Source organism: Eptesicus fuscus, chromosome 10, assembly GCF_027574615.1.
Source record: "Eptesicus fuscus isolate TK198812 chromosome 10, DD_ASM_mEF_20220401, whole genome shotgun sequence".
NCBI lineage: Eukaryota > Metazoa > Chordata > Mammalia > Chiroptera > Vespertilionidae > Eptesicus > Eptesicus fuscus.
In genome coordinates this window covers 61,260,807-61,288,699 of record NC_072482.1, presented here as the reverse complement: position 1 = coordinate 61,288,699, position 27,893 = coordinate 61,260,807, and the positions used below count along the sequence as shown (strand labels likewise).

General features: G+C 38.0%; 2 protein-coding genes across 3 annotated transcripts in view; one reads left to right on the top strand and one right to left on the bottom strand.

Annotated features, from left to right (window-relative positions):
• Nucleotides 1-1,198, bottom strand: part of CDC40 (cell division cycle 40) — a 50,733-nt gene extending 49,535 nt beyond the window's left edge. Inside the window, exon 1 of one of the 2 annotated variants that reach the window (XM_008158205.3) lies at nt 974-1,198. In XM_008158205.3, the coding sequence (XP_008156427.1) occupies nt 974-1,162 (189 nt within the window). In that variant the 5' untranslated portion in view covers nt 1,163-1,198. Of the gene's footprint in view, nt 1-165; nt 224-973 lie in introns of those variants that run through there. The other variant, XM_054722247.1, reaches the window with a different exon arrangement.
• Nucleotides 1,199-1,920: 722 nt separating this feature from the next.
• Nucleotides 1,921-27,893, top strand: part of WASF1 (WASP family member 1) — a 34,279-nt gene continuing 8,306 nt past the window's right edge. Inside the window, exons 1-4 of the mRNA XM_028139932.2 lie at nt 1,921-2,159; nt 21,461-21,621; nt 22,778-22,912; nt 27,629-27,782. Of these exons, the coding sequence (XP_027995733.1) occupies nt 21,489-21,621; nt 22,778-22,912; nt 27,629-27,782 (422 nt within the window). The 5' untranslated portion in view covers nt 1,921-2,159; nt 21,461-21,488. The remainder of the gene's footprint in view (nt 2,160-21,460; nt 21,622-22,777; nt 22,913-27,628; nt 27,783-27,893) is intronic.

Sequence of the window (27,893 nt, the reverse complement as noted above, 5' to 3'; positions counted from 1 at the left end):
TCTCCTTTGCCTGGAATCTCTAGCCTTAGCGTGAGCGTGGCTGGCTTCAGAGAGGACTTCCCTGACCAATCTATTGAAGTCCTACTCCTGCATTATTCTCTATCATAATACTCTATTCCCCCCCCTTCACAGTACGCAGTCCAATCTGCCACTTTATTTGCTCACATTTTTTGGCTGCCTCTTCCTTTAGAATGTGTGACCCACGATGGCAAAGATGCCTGGCTTGTTGGCCTCGGTGTCATCAGCCCTTAGAACAGTTCCTGATAAATAACATGTGTTCAATATTTGTTAAATCAACCATATAACCCAATTTCTCCCTCTAACACCTATCTCAATTGGGATCATGCATTCCTTCTCAAATCCAGGTACTTTTCTCACTGTACGTACCTATATAGTCAAAAGAGCTAACAACATTCATTGCACTATATTAGATACCAGGCTAGATGCTTCACTTACGCCATTTCACTTAACCTACACAAAAATTCACTCATATAGATATGTGCTTTTAAGACGACCTCTACTGCACAGATAGGAAACTTGGCCAAGTTCCGACAAGTGGTGGAGCTGGGAATCTAGGTCAAACTTCAAAAACAAAACAAAGCCAGGCCACTGCTCACTTCCAGCGAGGGCATAGGCTCTAGTTTGAGGCGTCCTGAGTTAGCCTTTCTTATCTTTTGAGATGACACCTGCTCCGGCCAGGCCACATCCCAATCCCATACAGTCAAATTTCACTCCCTCCTTCCCACTTGCAGTCCAAGGCGGGAGGCGAAAGCGGGGAGCAGTGGAGCGCTGTCCTGGACTCCCACTTCCTGGCTTCTCCCGTGGAGGATGCATGTGGGAAGGAGAAGAACTCAAAGCGTTAGCAACTCATCTCTCGGCACGGAGCAGGCGGCATAACGGGGCCTAACGGGCGACTGCCAGATTTTGGAGTAGAAGCTCATTCCCGCACCGCATCCGAGGCAAAAGCGCTTACCTTAACTGCCACCTCCGGAGCCGCGTCCACCGCCACTGCCAGAGAGGGCTTGGCGGAAGGCGATTTGGTCAAGTGCATGAGGGAGTCCGCGGCTGGCAGGGGACACCGTCCGCCCTCACTGTCCGAGTCCGATTCGGACCCTGAACCCGAACCATAGGAAGCAGCCAGAGCTGCAATTGCAGCCGACATGACGGCGATAGAACGGCGGAGACCAGGCCCCGGCGGAAGAAGCGGCGGCTCCCAGGTCCTGAAAGATTGCCAATGCGCAACATTATTTACTTCCTTTTGCTAAGCAATCATTTATGACACTTTAAATAAATTAATTAGTGTTAGAATAAGTACAACATAACTGACAACTTGGAACATGTATCTAGGGAAGTAGAATTATATGAGCTTATAACGTTCAGGACCTTTTTGACTAAAGACTACGAATTCCGATATACTTTGCGGATCGGAGTCCTGCACTCCCGGCGTGCAGCGCGACAGGAAACCAGAGGCACAATGGGAAATGTAGTTTGGATCGAGGGGGGGCGGGGCTGGCAGGCATCTCTTTGACCCCGCCCCCGAATGGATGGTTCATTCAATTGGCTATCATCTTCCCTCATTCCCTGGACAGGCACTGTTCTCTCTGTCCCCTCCCCCAAATTGAGGATTGGGCAATACCATGAAACCTCAGGAATGGGGGGAAGATGGCAATTCATCCCCGCTGAAGGGTGAGGGGGCGGAGGCCGAGTTTCCCTCCACGGCTGCACCTGGGTCCTGGGGGCTGAAGAGGAAAGCGAGACTCTGAAGTTGGAAGACGCTGACCGGCGGGGAACAGCTCCTGGTGGGAAGGGTGGGAGGTTGGGTGGCGAGAGTCCAGCGGTCCCCCCCTGCTTCAGGCGCTGGTCCCCGCGCCCGGTTGTGGAGCTGGGCGCGCGGGGAGGGGGCGGGTGGGGGGCGGCGGCGGCAGCGGCGCTCGGTGTTGTTCGCTCGCGCGTCGAGCACACTGTGGATCGGACGACCGGTGGGCGCCGCTGGCGGCGTTACCCGTGGCCCGGTGCGTCGGCCGCTGCCCGGAGCGGGTCCCACCGGGAGCCTGACTCTCCCGGAGGCTCTAGCGGGGAGACCCGGGAGCAGAGGAGGACCGGCGGCCGCCGCCGAAGCCTGCAGAAGGGCTAAGGCGAGAGCCCCCCAAGATCTCTCGGTGAGCGCGCGTCTCCCAGGAATTGTTTTTTGGGGGCGAGGGTGCTGGGGAGGAACTCTTCCCCACCGGCCGGAGCGGAGAGCGCTGTGTGGAGCCCCAGCCCAGCAAAGGTGACGGGGATGGGCGCGCCTCCCCCGCAACGTCCCCCACCCCCATCGCAGTTCCTGATCTCCCGACGCCCACCCGCCGGCAGGGCTGGGTGCCCAGGGAGACGGCGGCCGGCCGGCCCGCCTGGGTCTCGGTGGCAGGGACCGGCCCGAGGCGGGGAGCCTGCGGGTCTCACCTGAGGTGCCACCGTCCGAGCGCCCCTGCCCTGCAGCCCCGGGCAGCCCCCCGGCCTCCGGGCTGTGGGGGTGGCTGCAGCACCGGCGGCGGAGAACCCCGCTCGCGCCGGGTGCCGGGGGGCTCTGTAAAGGAAGCTCCGCGTTTGCGTGCTTGCGCCGCGGGGTCTGGGTCTCAAGACCTAATGGTGAGGCGAGTGCGGGGATCCCTTTCTTCGCGGGAGAGCCGGCGAAGCGGGGCTGCTGCCTCTGCTGCCTGTGAATGGGGCGGGCGGGGGGGGGGGGGTGCCTCGTGGAGAGTTAGGGAGCCGAGGTCGGCAGTTCTCGCCCATTGTGCCACCCAGATAATTATTCAACTATGCAGCATCCATTGCACCTTTCCCCATTTTTCTTCTCCCCTGGCTACAGCGTGCCCCCTAGCTTCGGCACTCAGACGCCTTCTCCCGCACTCGCTCACGAGGAGCTGCAATGATGATGAGCAGAAAGCACCTCCGACCCGCACGTTCCCAGCCAACCTGTCCTCGGGCCGGTTAATTAACTAAATGCCCAGCCAGACTGGGTACCGGAATACGACTCGGTCTAAGCCTATCCTTGGATTATGTTTTCATTTTTTTTCCCCATTCGGTGTTAGATTCACGCATTAGCCAAGTCTTATTTCTGTCCAGAAATTGATGTCATTGATTTGTTGGTTATTCAACCCGTCTGATGTTCTGAAGTTTAATTGGTACGATAGGTAACTTTCCACTTTTCTAATTGTTGGTAGCACTGGATCATCATTGCACAGGGCAGTTTCAGTCTTGGAACTCTCAGGAACAGTTTTTCTCTCATGCTCTTGAGTTTCTAAGTTAGGAAAAGTCTTTAGGTTGGATACTTGAATAAAGTTCATGGTATAAAATTTCCCAAGCATTCAGTAAGGAAAGATTTTGGAATTCTTTATTTTCTAATAACAGAATAAGTGATGCTTATCATAGTCTTCAGCTGAACGAAAGGAAGCATTTAGTATTTAAGATGGAGTTTTAATTATGGTAACCAGCATTTCCTAATTTATCTAAATTTTATTTTTTTGTTCAGCTCTCTCCTTTTTTTGCATTATCATGTATTGAATTAACTTGCTACAGGATTTTTTTTTCTCGGTTTTCTAACTTCTGTCTGAAAGGATGGGGAGGCTCTAATTTTGCATGATCTAACTGAAAGGTGAATTATTTTTTGAAAATGGAAGAAACAACTTAGTTATTTGGTACTATGTTTAAAAACTGTTTACATCTTAATATATTAAAATAAATGATTCCCTACCAAAAATAAGTGTTTTCTTTTTGTTTTCGTAATCCTCCCTTTCCAGCTTTTCTTGTTTGAGCTTGTTGCCATAACCCTCTAGATAAAATGGAATGCACATAGGCATTGCAGAGGCAGCTGCTTTAAGGTACAGTAATTGTTTTGTGGCACTTGAAAGTGGCGCACATATAATTTGATGGTGTAGGATCAGTTGCTTGGTTAGGAAATGACCTTGCAATTTACAAAATGGACACCTTTGTGCCTTGATTTCCTTATATGTAAATGGTGATAAAATACCTATTTATTCCGCTAAGTAGAATGCATAAATTTAGTAAAGATGTTTTCGTAATGCTTTTAAAGATTTAAAAAATGTTTTAACTGATGAATGATGAAAAATATTTCAGCGTAAAATTTCATAAAAAAATGTCAGGATTTTTCTTGACATTTTAGAATGGTTGATTTACATTGCATTTTGCTTTGGAAGGGTATGGCTCTAAATTGAATGTTTCTCATATATCAAGAGTTTTTGATGATTTAATAGGTATTATAGTTAATATCTGTATGTAATATCTAAATATAGGTATGGTTAGTATTGATGAAAAAAGTTATAGTGCTTGGTAATAAGCAAGCAGAATGTTGATTTAAGTTTGTGAAAAGTAAAATCTCCAGAAAACATTAAGGCTTTTTTCATTAAAAACTTGTAGCTGACAAAATCCAAAATACATAGTTGTGATCATTTGTAAGATATGCTATGGAGCTACTTTATTATTCAGGTTTGTAAATAACTATATATTTAGAACTTAGCATTAAGTTCCTAACTTAAAATGGTCCCTCCCTGACAATGTATGGCTATTGTATAATACTACATTTATTCGTTTTGCTTTATTTTCAGAATAGTCGAAGGTACCATTTCCATGTGCTTGATTTTCATTATCACAGTAAATAGTAGCTTTTGATTTCCTTATTGGAGGAGTAACTCAGTTCATTTTCATAGCAAAAACCACTATTAAAATATGTTATTAGAACTCTACCAAAACAGTGCTTTCAGTTCCTTTGTGAGGCTACTTTATATAGATGAGACTATTAAATGTCTTGAAAATTACTGTTGTATTGGGTTATTTGTTTTGAACATTAATTTGATTATATTTTTTAATGTTTTTTTAAAATGACCAATTGAAATTCAGCTGTCATTATCACTTGGGTACATACAGTTAACTCAAGGTGTTTTTTTAAGCTTCTTGAGGACAGGAACTGATGTTTATTATCATAAGCCTAAAGTTGTTAATATAGTGTGTAGCAAGTTGTAGGGGCTCATTGTTTTTTGTGGTTGAACAGATTAAATGAATGAGTGAAGAATATCCATTGATTTAATGTACTGAGTAGAAATTTTAAAAATAGATTTATCAAACAAATTTTAATTCATGAAACATAAACTTTGTCCCAAGAGAAAAGAAAAATGTATTTGGATGGTTTTTGAATTTCCACTTATCTGTTCAGATATAATTCCTTTACCCACACATATTTGGAACTAGCACTAGATACTGTATAATGTATACATTGTCAACTCTTTATATATGAAATGATAATAATTTTCTTACCTCTTATAGCTCACTTCATGAAAATATACATGAAAAGTTTTGTTTTTCTTAAATAAGATGAGTATAGGAATGTGTTGGATTTTTTTTTTACTTCGGTTTTTCAGTGAAATATTAATAAAAAGGTGTATGTAGATTAAATCCTGTGCTAAATGTTCAAAATACCTAACTTTAAAAATAAATGGTCCTTGAGGTAGATCTTTGTATAAAATGGCGCTTTATCTGAAATGTGTTTTTAGCTTATCACTTTCAGTTTATAATTTTGAGTCATTGTGTATTGGTACTTCCTAACTTAAAATGGGATTGATTATACCTTAAAACTTACAAAATAGCTTATAACTTGGAACTTACTTTCTCATAAACAGGAAACTTAGTGGTTACATGAATAAACAGCCCACCAAGTTTAATCCATAATATACCTTAATTAGAGAATTAGGCTAACTAATAATACTAGAGAATTAAAAAACTAGAATAATTTGTACAAAAATAATATTGAATATATTGTGTACAACAATACTTCTGTAGAAAAATCAATTCAGAATCTACCTCAATATGCTAGGAATACATGTCTCTTGTGTTAGACTTGACATTATTAGGAACTTGATCTCTGCTACCCACTGGACATGGAGAAGAGCATCTTCTTCAGAAAGTGGTACAGCATTACCTCTGAAGCAATGATCAGAGAATGGGAGAAATTGGAAGGAGCTAGGAACTTCTATGTGATGTTGGACAAGTCACTTTAGCTCTCGAGAAAGGTCTGATTTCTCTCAATTGTAAAAAGAGGACGTTGAAGTAGATGACCTATGGGGGTCCTTTCAGTTATAAATAAAATTCAGAGGCACTTAGAAGCTCATTATAACCCTTTTCCCCCCTGAGGGCTCATTTTTTCCTTTCTAGTATTACTGCTTATATGCTTTCTATTAGGGAATATTTTTCTTTCTGGATCTGCCTCTGAAAAGATTGTAGTCTTAATCTTTTTTTCAAATGCCTGTGCTTGAAAGCTAGACTTTTTAGGTTTTTAAAGGAAGGTTTTTGTTATGGTGGTCATAACTGATTAGTTGCTATTACTAGGAATAGGGAAGTCCAAAGAATGGGTAAATTTTCTTTTTGGGGAGAATGCAGAGTTTTGGATGATGAATTTGATTTTGGATATATTGAGTTTGGGTTAATGAAACATTAGTGTATTGCTCTCTGGCAGATTCATCTAGCATAGGACTAAATATCTGCAGGGATGTTAGGTTGTTTGTATAAGTAATTTAGAGGTGACAGTTCAAGATTCTGGAAAGAGGTGGATTTATGCATAGAATAGAGTGTAGAAAAGAATTGGGATATAACAAAACTGTTGACTTAATAGTTACAGAGTGTGAATTAAGGAGAGCCAGAAGAGAATGTGGAATGTGTGATCAGATAGGATATTTGTGTTGCCTTCTGATTGGACTGTTCTGTTGGGACTAGGGTTTAAGGTCCTGGGCAGTTCTCCTTTGAAGAGGAATGTGAAATGCTGATGAGGTAGGAAGGGAGGCAAAAGTTAAAGTATATTGATGGTTTTGAAAATAGAGGAGAATGAAAGGATTACAGGAACTTAATAAGGACAAATAAATTTTATAATGAGAAATTGGATTGGTAGGATAGAATATTAGGTGTGAAGGGGACATTTTAGAGATGGAGTAATTGGAGGAAGGACTTTTAAAGAGTGCACAGATACTTGATGTGCTTAGTAGTAGAAGGGAAAGTGTTACTCCTCAGTCTTCAGGACTGGAAGTACTGACAGTGGGAGCCCTCAAGAGAGATTGATTTGATTCTGAATTGATTTTTCTACAGAATTACTGTTGTATACAAGATGTTCAATATTATTTTTATACAAATTATTATCATTTATTAATTATATGACCAACAAATCAGTTATGACCACTTTAGAAAGCCTTGCTCTACTCTACATGCTTCTAATTCTAACCCTAGGGTTGGCAGGCAGTGTAGGCCACATCATTTGGGGTAGGAATATTGGAGAGAAAAGGGGTCATGCATTACTAGTGAGTGCTTAACTATAAATGTATTCTCCTTCTTACTTGCAAAAATAAGTCTTTTTTTATTGTGATAGAGGCAGTCAACAGCTGTGTACCCCGTCAGGGTTAACATCATAAAAATCATCATTTTCATTGTCAGTCTAGTCATGAAATTAAATGAAATACAGCATGTCTCTTATATGTATTTATAAAGGACTTAGTTTCATTCATTAGCATTAAAAAGAAAATGTAAATTTCTTTTTTGTAATGTTACACTAAGTACAAAATAATGACATTAATGACCTGTCATCAGTTGAACATGAATTTTAAAATATAGTAGGGATGGATTTAGGAGTTCTCCAACTAATTTTAAACTCATTATATTTGCTTATTAAAAGCCTATTATGTGAGAGGTCATGAAACTGCTGGTTAAAATAGTATTTTCTGTAATATCCTTATGGAGTCTTTTTTAGGGTAAAGTGAGATAATTGCTATAAAAAGGCTTTTGAATTAAGTCTACATTAATATAAGATATTACTGTTATAGTCTCATGGGACCAGAACCATAGTTAAGGCCCTGATTTACATTTTAATGAAATTGTTTTAGTATTTTAATATTTCTAATGTAATAAATTAGTAGAATAAAAAGTATTTGTTTTGGTATTTATCAATTTAAATTTATTATTTTTAAAGTTATCAGGAATATTGAACTTAAAGATGGTGATAGTCTATTGAAATTTTTCACTTATTTTTCTTTTTAGTTTTTTTCTATTTGAATCTGTTTTTTTTTATCTGCAGCTGCATCCCCAAATAATGGTAGAGTTATCTATAATTGACTTTATTTGAGGATGACAGTGAACTATGATGTTCTATAAGTTATATTTAGTTATAATCTCACTTTAAGAACATTTAATATGAAATCACTAATGAAGTGAATATGAATAAAAGTAATAAAAAAGGTTCAAGCACTTAAATCTTAGAATACTCTAAGGTTTACAGGTTCAGAAGGTGAGGAGGAGGTAGAAAGAAAGCCATGAGTTTGAGGTCTTCTGAAAGCCAAATTAAGGAAGTGATTTCAAGGAGTGAACAACTAACTGTGTCAGATGCTGTTTAGAGATTGCGAGAAGAGGCCTGACAATGAACTACTGGATCTAGCAGATAACTGACCTTGGTAAGATGGTTTGGTATAGTGCTGAGAATGAAAGCCTGAATGGAACAGATTTAAGTGAGAATCCTATGAGAGAAATCAGAGAACTCATTCAAGGACTTCTGCCATAAAGAAGAGCAGAGAAATCAGGGTGTGTGTTAAGGGTTTGGGGTAGATAGAGTGGGATGAAGAGAGGTTTGTTTTTGTTGTTCATGTTTTGTGTTTTTAAGATGGATGAAATTATAGCATAAGTCTATGCTGATGGTAGTGATCTGATGGGGGCGGGGGGGGGGGGGGGATGGACAGTGATGCAGAAGAAAGGATAATAAATCCCTACTGCTTAAATAGCGTTTGAGAACTGGTTTGGAACTCGGGAGAAATTTTTGACTTTGACATAGGCAATTTACAAATGCCTAGTAACCCAACTCATCTACTATTTTATAGTTGTAGATTATTTTTAGTGATAGGGATGGGAATTGATAAAGCCACATACAGCTTTCCATTGTGATAACTGCATTTATTTTCAAGTCAAGAATAGGATTGTAATATGTTGACAAAAGAGCAAATCTCACTGACCTACACATTTCTCCAAACTTCCACTGTTTTTTTTTTTTTTAATATACTTTATTGATTTTTCACAGAGAGGAAGGGAGAGGGATAGAGAGCTAGAAACATCGATGAGAGAGAGACATCGACCAGCTGCCTCCTGCACACCCCCCACCGGGGGATGTGCCCGCAACCAATGTACATGCCCTTGACCGGAATCGAACCTGGGACCTTCCAGTCCGTAGACCGACGCTCTATCCACTGAGCCAAACCGGTTTCGGCCAAACTTTCACTGTTTTAATTTATTGGTCTTCAAGATTTTTTGCGTACATATTTCTCCAAACATTTTTGAAAAACCAAACCATACTGTCCTGCACATTGAAGTTGATGTCTAATATTACTATTGTAAATTTAAATCAGGTATTTTTGGTAATAGATGGTAGAAAATAAGCATTTTTAGCATGATAAGAGTAATGGAATAAAAAGTTAATACTATTTGATTAGATGGGTTTTTGAGAACTTTATTGAAATATAATTGCCAAACAATTATTGGGTAAGTTTTTACTTATGGGTTCATTCTGAAACCATCATGACAATAAAGATAATGGGGGAACCCCTCCCCCCCCATTTCATAGTCTTCCTTTGTATTCCCTGTATCCTACCTCTTTCTACTTTCACCAATCCCAACGTCCATTGTAGGCAACCACTAATCTACTTTCTGTCACTATAAGTTAGTTTGCATTTTCTAAAACTTTATAAATGGAATCATATAGTATGTACTCTTATTTATTTGGCTTCTTTCACTCAGCATGGTGATTTTAATTTACCCATGTTGGTCCATATATCATTAGTTAATTTTATTGGTGAATACTATCCCAATGTATGAATACTGTTCCAGTGGATAACAAATTTGTTATTCATTCATCTGTTGATGAACATTTGGGTGGTTTTTAGGTTTTGGCTATTTCAAATAGAGCTGATGTGAGCATTCATGTACAAGTCAATGTTTGGATATATGCTTTCATTTTTCCTGAGTAAATACCTACATGTGGAATAGCTGGGTCATACAGTAGGGATATGTTTAACTTTGTAAGAAAGTACTAAAGTGTTTTTCATAGTGGTCATGTCATTTTATATTTCTACAAGCAAGATGTGAGTTCAATTGTTCTACCTCCTTGCTATTCTAATTTTAGCTATTATAGGTTTATAGTGGTATCTCATTGTGGCTTTAATTTGCATTTTCCTAAAGACTAATAATGTTGATCACCTTTTCTTTTGCCATTTGTATATTTTCTTTTGTGAAGTATCAGTTCACATCTTTAGCCATTATATATTGGGTTATTTGTTTTCTAATTGAATTTTAAGGGTTCTTTATTCTAGATATATGTGCTGTATTATATGTGTGATTGCAAATATTTTCTCTCAACCTGGGGTTTGTCATTTCATCCCCTTAGTAATCTTCCAAAAAACAGTAGTTCTTAATTTTGTTGAATTCCAATTTAACAATTTTTTTTCTTTTATGGATTGTGCTTTTGGTGTTATCTAAAAAATTTTTGCCTAACCCAAGGTCACAAAGATTTTCTGGGTTTTTTTTGTAGAAGTTTTATAGTTTTACATTCTACATTTAGATCTGACCCATTTGTATATGGTGTGAGGTAAGGATCAAAGTTATATTTTTTAATATAGATATTCAATTATTATAGCAATATAAAAATTATTTCTATATTGAATTGCCTTTACACTTATGTCAACTTCTGGACACTTCCTTCTCTTCCATTGACTATTTGTCTTCACATCAATACTACACTATCTTGAGTTATGTAGCTTTATGATAAGTACTGAAGTCAGATAGTATAAATTCTCCAATATTGTTTTTCTTTTTCAAAAGGCTATGTATTTCTTCTTGAGTAAGTTTTAATAGCTGTGTCCTTAATGGAATTTATCCATTTCATTCATGTTTAATTTATTGGCATAAGTTGTTTATAATATTCCCTAACTATTCTTTTAATATCTCTAGAATCTATAGTGATATCACTCCTCTCATTCCAGATATTGCCAATTTGTATCCCTTCCTCCTCCCTCCCCTCCCCATTAGCCTGGCTAGTGATTTAGCAGTTTCATTGATGTTCTCAAAGAACCAGCTTTTGGTTTCATTGATCTTTTTTTTCCTCCATTATTTTTCTGTTTTCTATTCCATTGATTTCTGCTCTCATCTTTATTTCCTTTCTTGCTTATTTTGAGTTAAATTTGCTCTATTTTTTCTATTGAAGTGAAAGTAGTTGAGACCATTCATTTGAGATCTTCTTTTCTAATATAGACATTTTAGTGTTACATATTTCCCTCTATGTGTTGCTTTAGCTGCTTTCCTCAAATTTTGATGTTTTTCCCCACCTTACTCAATTCAAAATAACATCTAATTTTTAAAAATTTATTCCTTGACTTGGGGCTATTTATAAAATATGTTTTCTAGTTTTTAGATATGTAAGAATTGTCTAGATATCTTTCTGTTATTTCTAATTATATTGTGGTTAGAAAACATACCTTGCAGGACTTGAATCCTTTTAAATTTATTCTGACTTGCTTTATGGCGCAGAATAAGGACTTTCTTGGTAAACTTGGAAACATATGTGTATGTGTTTGGGATGGGATGTTCTATAAAATTCAGTTAAGTCAGGTTGGTTGATAGTGTTCTTCAAGACCTCTATGTGCTTATTGATTTTCTGCCTACTTGGTTCTATCGATTATTGAAGTAGAGATGGTGAAATTTCTGCCTATACCTGTGAACTTTTCTGTGTGTTTTTTTCCTTGCAGTTTTATTTTTACTTTATTTTGAAGCTCTTTATAAAGTGCGTAAACATTTTAGATTATTATATCTTTTTGATGAATTGACTCCTTTATTATTATGAATGATCCTATTTATCTCTGCTTATATTCTTTCTCTAAAATTTACTTTGTCTGATTAGTTAATATAGTCACTCAGTCTTTTCCCCTTGGCATGATATATCTTTTTCCATCCTTTTATTTTAATCAATTTATGTCTAAAGCAGATTTCTTATAGGCAACATGTGAATGAGTCTCATTATTTTTTCCCATTCTCACAGTCTCTTCCTTTAAATTGGCATGTCAGATCCTTTATGATTAATGAGATACTACTTTTCACTACTTTTCCACTTTTACTCTATATAGTTCAGTCAAACTGCATTTCTCTTTCTTTCCCAAATATGTAATATAGTTTCCTGTCTCGGACTTTATTGTTGCTGTTTTATATGTTTGTGAAAAGTTTTGTATTTCTGAAAATTACCTTTTGTGACAGTGTTCACCTGTCACCATCCTTTGCATCTTTGAAGACTCGCATCAAATATTATCTATTTCATGAAGTGTTGCCTGGTTGTGGTCTTTCCATTCATTATATTTCTACAATGATCCTGTGCTTTTCTTATATCACTGGCCTTATTCTTTTGGTTTATACAGGGCCAAATTCCTTAATCTGAAGTTCTGAAGTCCAAAAGTAAGCCACTGGTTGCTTGCAGACATGGGTAGAGGGAGGGATTCCAAAGGGGCACAGAAAACTAGGGGTGACTGGTGATTTTACAGTGTTAAGTTGTGTTAAAATTGTTTTAAAACTGATCAAACTTGAATGTGCAGTCTGTTAATTTCTGTTGCTGCTCAGTGAATTACCACAAATAATAGCAGATTAAAACAACTATGACTTACCTCAGTTTTGTAGGTCAGGAATCTGGGTGGGCATGGCTAGTTTTCTTTTTAGGGTCTCAGAAGGCTGAAATCAGTGGATCTGTTGGGCTGCATTCCTTTCTGGAGGCTTTGGGGGGAAATCAGCTCCCAAGTTCATGCAAGTTTGCAGAATCCAGTTCCTTGCATTTTAGAATTGAAGTTACTGTTTTATTCCTCGCTGTCAGCCAAGGGTTGCTTTTAGGTTTTTAGAGGCCACCCTCAGGTCCTTTCCAAATGGCCCCTCCATCTTCAAGCCAGCAATGACATAGAGAATCATGAGTTGAATCTCTGACTTCCTCGTCTGTTTTCTCTGTAGAAACCACTCTGCTTTTAAAGGGCTCGTGTGATTAGCTAAACGCATGCTTATAATTGAGATCAGCTGATATTGGCCATATTATGTCTTCAAAATCTTTTCTAACACGTCATATAATTATAGTAGCACTAGGGGCTGGAGATCTGGGGGCCATCTTAGAATTCTGCCTATCACATGCAGTATATCGTGTCTCAGTTATACCTTAATAAAGTTTATACATATTTTTCTAAAAATAAAAAAACAAAAATAATGACATGTTTGCAAAGGAATGATTGTGAGATGTAGATTTATTTTCCTCACTGATTTGATTTAGCATAGCATTTCTGTGTCCAAGTCAGGGAATAGGATGAAAATAGTAATATACCTAGCACCTTTTCTATATTTGTATTTTCTTTCACCTGCAATGAGAGGCAACGGTAGAAAGGCGAGGATGTAATTAAGAATCAAAAAGAATAGAAAAGAGGTGATTTTGTAAGATTCTTCATAAGTCCTTAACTCAAATTTGTGATTAATAAGTATTGTGGCTTAATGTATGTCTACAAATCTAAACCTAATACTTTAAAATTCCTATTTATTAAACTTATAAAATAGATGAATTAGTGTAGCTGTGTATTTTATTGATCCTGTTATTTAGACCAATCTTGGAATTCTTAAATTTACAGAATTCTTACATTACAGAATGTAAGGAATACTGTTTCTATAGCATGGAAGAGGTTTTATCTACTCATCGTTTACTTTCTAGGAAGGATTAAATCAAGAATTACAAACAATCTCTTATTATAATTATTTATTATTTAATGGCTACATGTTTTAGAAATTGAAACATGTGATAGACAAGATGCAACTTTAGAATAAAATGTGTTTGTCTTGATTGGCTCATCCCACTTGATCATGGTGTGTTATCCTTTTAGTGTGCTGTTGAATTTTGATAGTATTTTGATGAGAATTTTTGCATCTGTTCATCAGGCCTGTAGTTTTCTTGTATTGTCCTTATCTGGCTTTGGTGTCAGGGTTTGCTGGCTTCATAAAATGAGTTTGGGAATGTCCCCTCTTCTGTTTTTTTTATAAGAGTTTGAGAAAGATTGGCTTTACTTATTTAAATGTTTAGTAAAGAGTTTGAGAAGAATTGGTATTAATTCTTCTTTGAAAGTTAATAGAACTTATCAGTGAAATAATCTGGTCCTGGGATTTTCTTCATAATTAAATAGCTGTTTTAGAAAGGTATGTGTTATGTGTGTCCTCTGTACTTAGTAACCTAAAGAAAATTTCTTTTTGCCTCCTTACAGTTTATTGTCTTGTTCTTTTTTCCTTTATCAATCAACTAAACATCTTCTGTTTTTTAGATCTTAGAAACACAAGCCCAGTAAAACAGGATTTTTGCCCTCTAGGAGTTCTCATTTGAACATAAACATACAATACAGAAGAGTGTAATTGTTAGTATTTAGGTAAATGCATATATGGGTCAAGGTCTTCTACAAAGAATAAATGGTTACATCTGCCTAGGAGATTTAGTAATGCTTTAGAAAAGAGGTAATACTTGAGTCTAGTCTTGAACAATTAAGTATTCTCTGTGAGGATAAGAAAGGGAAAGGCATTCTAGACAGAACACCATGAGAAAAGGCATGACTGTAAAACACCAAGGTGTGTTCAGAGTGATTCGAGTAAGGCAGAAGAGTGTAGTGAGACATGCGGCCAGGAGACATAGGGAGGGGCTCAATTCTGCAAGGAGTCATTGAAGGTTTTTTTTGTTGTTGAGTGAAGTTGACTATCAATAAGCATCTATATCAATAAAGTTATAAAGAGAGCAGCATATTAAACCCACCGAAAGCAGAAGGAAAGAAATAATAAACTGTCAGTTAATGAAGTAGCAAGCCACATACAGTAATGAAATTCAGTAAAGCCAAAAATTGATTCTCTTAACAAGGCTAATAAAATTGATAAGCCCTTTGTGATAGAGGATGCATAAGTAATCAGTGTAATAAATGAAATCAATGTAGTAAATGAAACAATATTTTGTAATTTTATAATCATAGGAAAATAATAAGAATAATTTGATGTCAATAAATCTAAAACTTCAGATGAAATAGGTAAATTCCTAGAAAATTCAGCTTAGCAAAAATTGATTAAAAAATAGAGAATCTCAAAAGTCTATGACAAAGAAAATTCATAATATTAAACCTTCCCACAAAGAAAACTTATGGCAGAATTGTTTCATAAGAGAACTATACCATACATTTAAGAAAAAAATAATGCATTTCTTATACAAATTATTCCAAAGAATAGTGAAAGAGGGAACATATTCCAGCTTGTTTTATTAGGCCAGCATAACCTTAATATAAAGCAAACTAAAAAACTTCTCAAGGACATTACACGAAAGGAAAATAATGGACCAATTTCTCTCATGAATATAAATGCAAAATTTTACAACATAGTAACAAACCAAAACCAAACCCAGCTGTATATAAAAAAGATACAATCTCCCTATTTTGAGGTCAGCTGATTAAACTTAATTATTTATATCTGCTACCTTAATTTCCCTTTGCCTTGTAATATATTCACAGATTCTAGGGACTAGAGAGTAGATAGCTTTGGAGGGCCATTCTGCCTATCACATACATCACAACCAAGCTGGGTTTATTCCAAGGATGCAAAGTTGTTTAACATAAAAAAACACCAATGTAGTTTATCACAATAATAATAAAAGAAAGTTACATGATCCTCATAGATAAAGGAAAAACATTTAATAAAATCAACATCATTCATGATAAAACAAAATCTGAGCAAACTAGAAATATATAGGAATGTCGTTAATCTGTTAAAAGATGTCTACACAACAAAGCAACACAAAACCCTATAGCAGACATCTTGTGAAATGTTGAAAGCTTTTCCTTTGGTTTAGGAAAAAGACAAGAATGCTTGTTATCTTTACCTCTATTTCACATTGGAAAGGAGGAAATAATAATTATTCAAATATGATAGATTATATACATTTTAAAAGTCCAAAATAATTACAGATAGGTTAGTAGAGATTAGGAAAGTATCTGGATATAAGGTCAGTTCAAAAATCAATTTTTTTATATATACGATAAAGAGAAAATAAAACACAAAATATACCACTTCCAGCATTGAAAAAAAAAAATTCACATATATATCAGTAGATCTAACAAAGGATGTATAAGACTTCTATTCTTAAAACTATAAAACATTAAGAGACATTTTTAAATACCTGAAATAATTGAGGAGATAACAATATGTTCATGAATAGGAAGATAGTGTTGTATAAATATCAGTACTCCCTAATATGATCTATAGATTTAGTACAATTCCAATAAAATTTCCAATAGGGTGTGTGTATGTGTTTATAATTTGATAATCTGACTCTAAAATTTAAAAAAGAAAATTCACATGGAAATACAAAGGGCCAAGAATAAACACATTTTTGAAGAACAAGATAGGAGAGCTTGTCCTATTGGATATCAAAACTTATTCTGAAGCTACGTTAAGATAGTGTGTGTCATTAGCTCTGGCTGGTATGACTCAGTTGATTGGGCACTGTCCCATACTAAAAAGTTGCTGGTTTGATTTCTGGTCAGGGCACATGCCCTAGTTGTGGACTGCGTCCCTATGTTTCTCCCTCTCCCTTCTTCTCTCTCAAAATCAATTTTTTAAAAAATTTAAAAGATAACGTGTCATTAGCTCAAGGTAGACAGACCAATGGAATACCATAGAGCTTCAAAATGAATGTAAAAATAGATAAAAACTTGATTTATGACAAAAGTGCCACAGTAGAGCCATAGGGAAAGAATACCCTTTTCAATAAATGGTGCTGAAATAATATATAAGAAAGTTGACGCCTGCCTCACACCATTCACAAAAATTAATTCCACATCAATTATAGGTTGAAAGTACAAGGCAAAACAAAGCTAAGAGATATTATGGAAAATCATATATGTGATCTTATTGTAGAAAATGATTTCAAAACCTATGCTTTCATATTTTAAAAAAGGATTGATAAATTCCACCATATTGAGTGTAAAAACCTGTTCATTAAAAGACATTAAGAGAGTGAACTAGCAAGTGACACAAGAGAAGATAGTTGCACCCTAGTGGGTTTGGCTCAGTGGATAGAGCATCAGCCTACAGACTATAGGGTCCTGGGTTCAATTCTGGTCAAGGGCACATGCCCGGGTTGCAGGCTTGATCTCCAGTGTGGAGTGTGCAGGAGGCAGCTGATTAATGATTCTCTTTCATAATTGATGACTCTATTTCTTTCTCCCTCTCCCTTCTCTGATATATATAAAGAGAAGAGAATCGCATCAAAGATAACACCTTCAAATGGCTCATATCTACTGTTTCCATAAATCAGCCCCAGCACAACAAATGATAAATAGAAAGTGGGCTAGAGCATTGGATAGGCATTTCTCAGAGAAAAATCCAGTAAGATCAATAAACATGAAAAGGCACTTAAATTCATTTGTAATTGGGAAAATTAAAACTACAATAAGTTATCACAACATACAAGAATAGGTAGAATTTAAAAATGGACAGTATCAAGTGCTGTGAGGATGTGGAGCGGCAGCAGCCTCTTACTCAGCTGGAAGGAGTGTACATTGATACAGTCACTTTTGGAACAGTGACATAGTGGGCTCATTAGAAGGAGTAAATGTGGTGTCATCATATCGTGGACTATTACATTAACACTAAAAGTGAACATCCTAGATCTATACAAAGCAACATGAATGAATGGTACAAATACAATGTTGAATGAAAAGGGCAAGACATAAAATAATACCATTTAATTCCACTTACATAAGCTCCAAAAAGCAATCAAAACTATAATATTTAGAGTTATCTGCTTAAGTATAAAGAAGAACAAGGAAATGCTTATAAAAGTCAAAATAATGGTCATTTGGGGAAGAAGGAAGCAAGGGTGATTGGGAAGGGGACCAGAGTGGGAGGGTTCTGGGGTCAGGCTATGTCTTATTTCATGGGGTTGCATGAGTGTTTGCTGAAATCATTGAACTGTACAATTTTGTATACTGTTTGTGTTTCATATTGTAGAATTTTTTTAAAAATTTAAATATAGAGAGAATAATGAACAAACAGGTCAGAGGAGACAAATTTCATACAAAAGTTTGTTTTTAAAGATTGTTGATAAGTAACACTTCAGTACAATTAGATTTATCTAAAACTTTTCATTTGGTAGCCATTAAAGCTCAGTAAATAATAAATTACTTCCTTCATTAACCATTATTTACCAGAGATAAATATAGGCAGTCCTCTCTTTGCATGATGGAGTGGGACCAAAAAAAAAAAAAAATGACCATACAAGCTAAAACCATGTAAAAATTAGGTTAATAATCAATGGGGAAAATTACTGTTGTTCCATGGTCTTTAAAAAAAGTTGTCAAAACATTAAAAACTCCTATGTTGGTTATAAATGTATAGAGAAATAATAAAAAAAAGTAAAACTTTAATTTAGTATAATCCTATATAATAAAAGAGTAATATGCAAATTAACCACCACTCCGCTAAACCCACCAGCCACGCCCACCAGCCAATCAGGAGCAAATATGCAAATAAACCCAACCAAGATGGCTACGGCCACAGAGAGCAGGAGGGAGGCTTGGGTTTCCCCAGCAATGGAGAAAGCCAAGCTTTCCGCCTCCCTTGCCAGCCTAGGCCTCCACTCAAGGCTACAAAGTATCAATGATAGAAGATACATTAATCCAAACAGAAATGGCAGCAGCCACGGAGATGTAAAGAGCAGGAGGCTAGGGTTGCCCCCGGCGATGGAGGAAGCCAAGCTTTCCACACACCCTGGCCGGCCCAGGCCTCTGCTTAAGGCTACAAAGTTTCAATTATAGGAGATACATAAACCCCAACAGAAATGGCTGCTGCCATGGAGCAAGCAGAAGGCTTTGCTCTGCTCCAGGCTACAAAGTTTCAATTGTAGAAGATAAATAAACCCCAGATACCAGGGCCTCCGCTTGGGTCGCCAGGGGGCATGGCCGGCCTGCAAACCACCACAGGCCCCTCGCCAAGGCCGCCTCATGCCCCAAGGAACCCCCACCCTGATCCAGGATATCCTTCAGGGCAAACCAGCCGGCCCCCTTTCCCACCCATGTACTAGGCCTCTATCCTATCTAATAGTAGAGTAATATGCAGATTGACCATTGCTCCAACACACAAGATGGCTGCCCCCATGTGGACACAAGATGGCCAGCAGGGGAGGGCAGTTAGGGGAAAACAGGCTGGTAGGGGAGCAGTTAGGCATCAATCAGGCTGGTAGGGGAGTGGTTAGGGGGTGATCAGGCTGGCAGGCAGAAGCCGTTAGGGGCAATCAGGAAGGCAGGCAGGCGAGCAGTTGGGAGCCAGCAGTCCTGGATTGTGAGAGGGATGTCCCAGATTGGAGAGGGTGCAGGCTGGGCTGAGGGACACCCCCCCACCCCGTGCACGAATTTCGTGCACTGGGCCTCTAGTGTGATATAAACCATTAGAAACGGAATTAAAGTGCTTAATTTGTAAAAAACTTATCAAGAGTACTTTGAACAGTGCTTTCTTGGCCTTTTATAACAGAACAGCTAGCAGAGTGAGCATCTTTTCTGTGCCTTTCTACTAAATTTAGACCAGCTTTCAACATTTTGTTCTTTGCACTTTCAATGTGGTGAAATATCTGTGAGTTCCTTTTAGTGTGAAGTTGTTTTCTGGCATCACTTCCTCTGGGACATCTTTTTGTCACAACTACTTTCCCTGATTATGTCAATAAGTTTGACTTCACTAATTCCTTTGACTGCATATCTAGAGTCTCAAACAGAGGCAGGGGCAACATTCCTATAATCAGTTATTTCTTCTATTCTACTGACATTCAATTTTAATTTCATTATTTTTAACATTAACATTTTTCTGTTTCTTTGCTGCACTTTTATCTTTGTTGGCCATTTCTCTTTCAATCACCCATTTTGTAAAATTTCACATGGATTTATCCCAGCTATATGCTTTGCTGTCCATAGACTGGTTGAAAAGCAGATGAAGAATAACCAATCACCAACCTACTTTGAAAAGAAGTGACTTGATTGGTCACTGATGATGATGTGCATCTCTTATTAGCATAGCAACGTGTGGATGAAGTCCTGCAAAACAGTTGTATTTATGCAGTTACAGTTAATGTACTGTGTTGAGTGATGGGGGACTTGTATGACCATTGAAATGTGTGCATATGGGAAGCCTGGGAAGTGAGGACTGAAATTCAAAAAGGTTGAACTCTTTGATTTATTAGTTTGAGGATGTATGGCTACTTGGACTATTTGATCTCAGCTGTTGAACCTGATACATTTTATGTGTCTACGTAAGTGACATCCAAACCTGTAGAGAATTTGTATGAGTTTATTTGAGCCAAACTGATGACAGTTGCCAGGAAGAAAAATCTCAATGGATTGAGAAAATGCTCCAGAGAATGGCAGTTTTACCGCTTATTTTATACATTACAGTCTAAGGAGGAGACACAAGGCTAGGGGTTACATGAAATCCATTGGTGGTAGATTAATAAGGAAGCAGGAAGAAGCAAAGTGGGGGGAATCTCTGAGATTGGATAGAGTAAAATAGAGAAACACATTCTTCTTGAACGTTGATGAGTATAGTATAGTTAATAATTAACATTTACAGCACATAGAGTTGGTATTTGGGCAACAGGATAACAGTGAGGAGTTGTGTGGTCTCTGCTGTGGTGGATTTTGCCCTGAGAAGTGGAAAAAGGGGGAGTACTCTGACATTCCAAATGTGTTATCTATCGTGGACCCAAAAAGACAATAGAAAGGCTCAGTTAAGGTAAAGATTGACTTTTGTCAAGGAAGATACAGGCCTAGGACATGACCACCCACCATGACTCACTTTTAGTTAGAAAGTTTTCATTTCAGATCATGCTATGGTTACTTTGGGTCTGGTTTGAAGGGCCTGCCATGCAGGCCTCCCCTGAACTTGTTAGGTTTAGTATGTGGCCCCTTTTTCTTCCACATGTGGAAATGTAAATTTGATACTAAGTTTCCAGCTTGTTGAATCCTTTTAGGCACTTATTTAGGGAGAACCTTTCATACCAATTCTGTAGAACAAAATCCCTGTTGTAATAAGTCAGCAGTTTTTGGAGTGTAGTAGTGATGGTGATTATAAAATCACTGTGAAGCAACTGACTTTGAAAGCAAGGGTTCCCCCCCCCCCCCAATGTTTTATATAATGTTGACATTCTAATAGTTGAAGATAAAAGGTTGACAAATAAAGTATGATTCATTTAGTCAGGTGATTCTATTTTCATTGTCTTATACTGGCAGATATTTTATTACTAAATGTGAAAGATAAGGTCTTGCTCTGTGTTGGTTCCAAGGGAATAATGTTCACTTACTGTTTGATTTTTCTGCAGGTGAACTGGCACAGAGGTTGAGCTCAACATGCCATTAGTGAAAAGAAATATCGATCCTAGGCACTTGTGCCACACAGCACTGCCTAGAGGCATTAAGAATGAACTAGAATGTGTAACCAATATTTCCTTGGCAAATATAATTAGACAACTAAGTAGCCTAAGTAAGTATTTTTATAGCAATTAAAACTATTATTTCCAAACCAGAATGTTATGCTTTAGCGTATTAAGATGTTCTTGTGATTAATTGAGGGGGAGGGGGAGATAATAGGTGAGAATACAATGTTATCCTGAAAAAGGTGGTCATTTTAAGTAAAATTAATGAGTTTTAAAATCATTTCTTCTTCTGTGTGTTTCCTCTGGGAAAGGGAAATAAGGACAGAATCTTTAGGAACATAATCACATGATGGATAAGAATTACTGAGATTGCTTTTAAAATATGATTTTATCTATGAAAGGTAGAGCCAGAATTATATTTCTGCTTGCTTGTTATTGCTGTTTACTTTTTTAGAGGCTTTAACTGTTTTGGGACACTAGTGTCTCTCTCTACATATATTTTATTAGCCTAGGGAAATATTTTTAATTATCAAATATCTACAAGTGAAAGGTATGGGGTAGTCGCTACTCAGTGGATTGGGTTAGTCAAATTTGAGTTGTTTAAAAAATATTAGGATATTAGTCAAGAGTCTGATATGAGGATGATGTGAAAATAGCAAGTGAACCTGGCCTCTGACAGACAGAAGGCAAGCGGATTGGCCAGCTAATAAAAGGCAATGGACGGGGCTTGTGGGGGAGGAGGAGATAGGCAGTGTGTTCCCATTATCAGATTACAGAACAGAGCTACTAGGTGAAGGAATTAAATTTAGAATAGTGGGAAATTATTTAATATTAGAAAATTGAAAAATAAATCCAGGCTGTCTTTTGACTTGAAGGATTAGGTTTTTAATTAATAAGACATTTATATTTCATTTTAAAGATAAAACAAGGTGTTCTTGGCCCTGAAATATTCTCTAAATGGGCTTAGATTTATCTTCCCAGTTCTACCCTCCCACATAGATCGTCCCTACAGGCAGGATTGGCTCTTCGCTTCTTTTCCTTTTAGCCTTTTTCTTTTCTTTTTATAATTGAGTACTTAATACAAGATACAAAGAGGTGGTTAATCTAATTTGGTTCAAGTGAGAGGGTTTGAACATACACACATGTAGGAAGAGCAACATAAAAATGCCAAATTTATCAGGACATCACCTTTAAATACTGAATTGTTGGATATTTATCTCTGGTCACATTAAATTATGTGGTATATGCTTCATTTTTGTTTAGGTAAATATGCTGAAGATATATTTGGAGAATTATTCAATGAAGCACATAGTTTTTCCTTCAGAGTTAACTCATTACAAGAACGTGTGGACCGTTTATCTGTTAGTGTTACACAGCTTGACCCTAAAGAAGAAGAATGTAAGTTTATTTATATCTTTTCTTTCACATATACTCTTAAGTTAGGTGAGATGAGTGAAATATTTAAGAACAGTATTAAACATGAATTTTTTACAAATCTTTTCTATACATGTTGTAATAATTAGTGGATTAGCTATAAATGCCATTAGCATGACTTTCCTGGTTTCATTTCTACTTACTTTTTTTATCTCTTTTTATATACTAAAATAAGTCAAGTTTTTGACATAAGAATAACTTATCCAGATTTTTCCTCTATCTTTTCTTACTTACAATTTATTTGTATACATTTGCCTCAGAAATAAAAATTACTTTAAATTTACTTGAAATTCTCAGTAAATTGAAATTGATTCTATAAAAATGTAATTTCTTTTAATATGCTGTTTATGTGTACATGTGTTAAATTGTTAAAATCTGATCTGATTATTTGAATGTTACTTCCCACTTTAATGATTTCAAAAAACCCCACACAGATTGCCAGTATGTAGGACAAAAATGTTCTATGCTGAGTATTAAACCAGGGATATCAGGCAAAAAGAAAGTAAATAAACAATAACAAAAACAAAACAAAACACACACACACAAAACCCCCCACATTGCAGGCTAAACTAATGTTAGAAATTTAGTGATAAAACAACATTTCATGCCTTGATAGAATACATTGAATGTTGATGTTTCTCAAACTCCTTTCTGTTTTTTTTTTTTAACATATAGAAATGGAACTATTAAGGACATAATTTTCACTTATCCTGGAGTTATTTAATATGAATGTCTTATAACTGTTTCTTCAAAATATATATTTTTTTGAATAACATTTTTAGTATATATTCAAGTTACATAAAAGATCTAAACTTGAACAATAAGTTATATTAAAAGATATCACTGGACAAAAGCAAAAAATAAAATGTAATATTGGATGTCTTAGTGATTGAACCAACATGTTTGACATAACCTAATTTAATGTCTAACTGAGGCAAATACTATGCTAAGTTTCTACTGTTTTCAAAAATATAAACGAACATGTCTAGTTGTGAACAAAAACAAAACAGCACTTTTAAAAATGTTTTTATTGATTTTTAAAGAGAGAGGGTGGGAGAAGGATATATACATATAGAAAAATATCAATAAGATTGAGACATCAATCGGCTGCCTCCTGCATGCTCTCTACTGGGGATCAAGCCCACAGTCCAGACATGTGCTCTGACCAGAAATCAAATCAGGGACCTCTTGGTTCATGAGTTGCTGCTCAACCAATGAGTCACACTGGCTGGACACCATTTTTTTTTTACAGTTTTATTGAGATATATTTCATACACCCTACAATGAACCCATCTAAAGTTAAATTGTACAATTCAGTGGACTACATATTCAGAGTTAAGCAACTATCATCACAATCAATTTTAGAGCATTGCATCATTCCATAAAGAAACCCTAGACCCATTAGTAGTCATTCTCCATCTCCCCTTCTTCCCAGCCTCTAGCAATCATTAATCTGTTTTTTGTCTCTATGGATTGGCCTGTTCTGGACATTTCATATGAGTGGGATCATACAATATGAGGTCTCTCGTATGGCTTCTTTCACTTAGCATAAGGTTCATGTAGAATGTATTTGCATTTCCCTGATGATTAACGATTTTGGGCATCTTTTCATAGGTTATAAGCCATCTATACTAATAAAAGGGTAATATGCTAATTAGACCGGGTCGACCGGACATCTTCCAGACATCTTCTGGACATTTGACTTCCTTCCGGACAAAGCCACGGTGGCAGGGGCCGAGGCAGAGGCTGTTAAGGGCGATCAGGCTGTCAGGGGAGCAAGCAGTTAGGGGTGATCAGGCTGGTGAGGGGGAGCAAGCAGTTAGGGGTGAGATCAGGCCGGCGTCGGGGAGCAAGCAGTTAGGGGCACGATTAGGCCGGTGCAGGGGAGCAAGCAGTTAAGGGTGCGATCAGGCTGGCTTAGAGGAGCAAGCAGTTAGAAGCGAGAGCAGCCCGGCCTCAGGGGAACAAGCAGTTAGGGGGCGACCAGGTCGTCAGGAGAGCAGTTAGGGTGCAATCAGGCTGGCAGGGGAGGGCAATTGAAGGCGATCAGGCTGGCAGGCAGGCAGGGGTGGTTAGGGGTGATCAGGCAGGCAGGCAGGGGTGGTTAAGGGCGAGCAGGCAGGCAGGGGCGGTTAGGGGCAATCAGGCCAGCAGGCAGGGGCGGTTAGGGGCGATCAGGCAGGCAGGCAGGTGAGCGGATAGGAGCCAGCGGTCCCAGGTTGTGAGAGGGATGTTAGACTAAACCGGCAGTTGGACATTCCCCTAGGGGTCCCAGATTGGAGAGGGTGCAGGTCGGGCTGAGGGACACACACACACACACACACACACACACACACACAGTGCACGAATTTTGTGCACTGGGCCTCTAGTCTATAATAATAAAATACCGGATGTCATTCCAGACGTCCTTCTTGACGAAGCTGGGGTTGGAGGAAAGCCAGCCAGGTCCCAGGTGCCTGCCGGCGGCCGGAGGAGGAAAACCTGGGTCCCAGGTGCCAGAGGGAAGCCGGTTCCGGCAGCCAGGGGAAGGAAGGCCTAATCTTGCACGAATTTTCGTGCATCTCTAGTTTAGAGATAAGACACTCAGCAGGAAGTGGTAAAGCTTGGATTTAAAACCAGGGCTTAAATGACTTATCAGCAATTTGTGTATCATTTTTTTGAAAAATGTCTGCTCAGATCCTTTTACCAGTTTTAAATTGGCATATTTTTCTCTTTATTGTTGTGTTATAAGAATTCTATATATATTCTAGGTCCAAGTACCTTGTCAAATAATATGATATGCTAATATTTCTCCTATTCTGTGGGTTGTTTTTCTTGTTATCCTTTAAAGCATATACATGTGCATTACTCATATTTCTTGAAATTCTTAAAATTATTGCTAGTAGTGAAATATTTTATGGCCATACTTGAACTATATCATTTCTATCCAAAATTTATTTTTTAAATAACTTAAACATTTAATATGCCATCTAATAATACAGAGATACATAGGCAGTTCTTATATTAAAGGAAATAAAAATTAATATTTACTCAGTATCTTAGCACTCCTATTAAAATTGAAAATGAAAATAGAGATACCAATAAATAACTTAAGATGTGTTTAAATGTTTTACAAAAAGTCTAGTGTGTCCTGGCCGGGTTGCTCATTTGCCTTCTGTACACCAAAAAAATGTTTTGGGTTTGATTCTTGGTCAGGGTACTTGCCTAAGTTGCAAGTTCAATCCCCAGTTGAGGCATCTATGGGAGGCAGCCAGTCAGTGTTTCTCTCTCCAATTGATGTTTCTCTCTCTCCTTCTCCCTCCCACCCTCCCTCTCTCTCTCTCTCTCTCTCTCTCTCTCTCTCTCTCTCTCTCTCTCTCTCTCTTCTCTCTCTCTCTCTCTCTCACCAGTGGACATATATCCTCAGGTGAGGATTAAAAAAAAAATCCTAGCATGCTAACATCTATCAGAATCCTATCTAATAAAGAGGGAATATGCTAACTGACCATCACGCCCTCACAAAGATGGCGGCGCCCACAGCCAATAAGGAGGGATATGCTAATTGACTGCCACGCCCTCAAAGATGGCGGCGCCCAGTCCCCTCAGCCCCGCCGGGGCGGCAGGCGTATGGCACGGCGGGGCCCGCCCCTAGGCGGGTTCGACTGCTCTGCTCACCTGCCTCCTGAGTCCCCCAGTCCCCTCAGTCCCCAGCTTCCCAGGACCGGCCCGAGGTGCAGGCAAGCCTCGGATGGCGGCTCGAGGCGCAGGCAAGCCTCGGATGGTGGCTACCCAGCCGCCCAGGGCCAGGCCGAGGCTTGCACTGCCGGCAGTGGCAGCAGCAGAGGTGTGATGGGAGCGTCGCCTTCCCCTGATCGCCGGGTCGCCTCCTGCCCCGGAGGGCTCCTGGACTGTGAGAGGGGGCATGTCGGGCCAAGGGACCCCCCCCCCCCCCCCCCGTCCAATGCATGAATTTTCATGCACCAAGCCTTTAGTTGTTTATAATTTCCTTTAAAATTATGTGGAGCATTGTTTGAATTGAGAATCTAAAAGCTGAACTATTTAATAGAAATTGTTTTGGGGATATTGTATAGAAGGGATTTTCAGTTATTTAACCTAGATTTTTTAACTCAGTTCGAACAAAATAACATTATGATTATAATATGAAATTGTAGAGTGTAATATCAATATTTGTTGTTCTTTAAATTACCATTAAATACACTGTTGTCCTCTTATAGAGAGGTCAACAGTGTATTTAACCCAGACTGCTACTGATAACGAAGTAATTCCTTCAGTGTTATTGGTATAAGCTAAATAAACCTAAAAAGGGTGATGGGGAAAGGAGGTTATAGAAAAAAAGAAGAGAATGTGTGTTGGTGGGGACGGGGGATGGCAAGTAGAGAAAAGAAAGAGTTGTATTTGTTGGGAATATAGATATGCTTCAGGTGTCATTAGAGCATTCTGATCCTTAGAAATCAAAAGGTTGCATTAAAACCCATTTGATTGAGGAAATTAGGCACACAATGACATGGGATATAATGATAGAGCATTTAAAATACGGTTCCTGATTCATAAGCCACTACAGTTACAACCTCCTGAGCCATGCTGACTTTTAAACAAATATAGTATGTGAATGTATTCGTATGTTAAATCATCTTAGAAAAATAAGCAAAATACATTGTTGATTTTTTTTTTTTTTTTTAGTGTCTTTGCAAGATATAACAATGAGAAAGGCTTTCCGAAGTTCTACAATTCAAGATCAGCAGCTTTTCGACCGCAAGACTTTGCCTATTCCCTTACAGGAGACATATGATGTTTGTGAGCAGCCTCCGCCTCTCAATATACTCACTCCTTATAGGTCAGTAAGGCTAATCAATAAGAAGGCTGATTATTTATCTCAGACTTCAGCTAGGTAGCACTCTACCTATAAATGCTAAATCCCCAAACATCCTTTATTTTACTGAGCTAT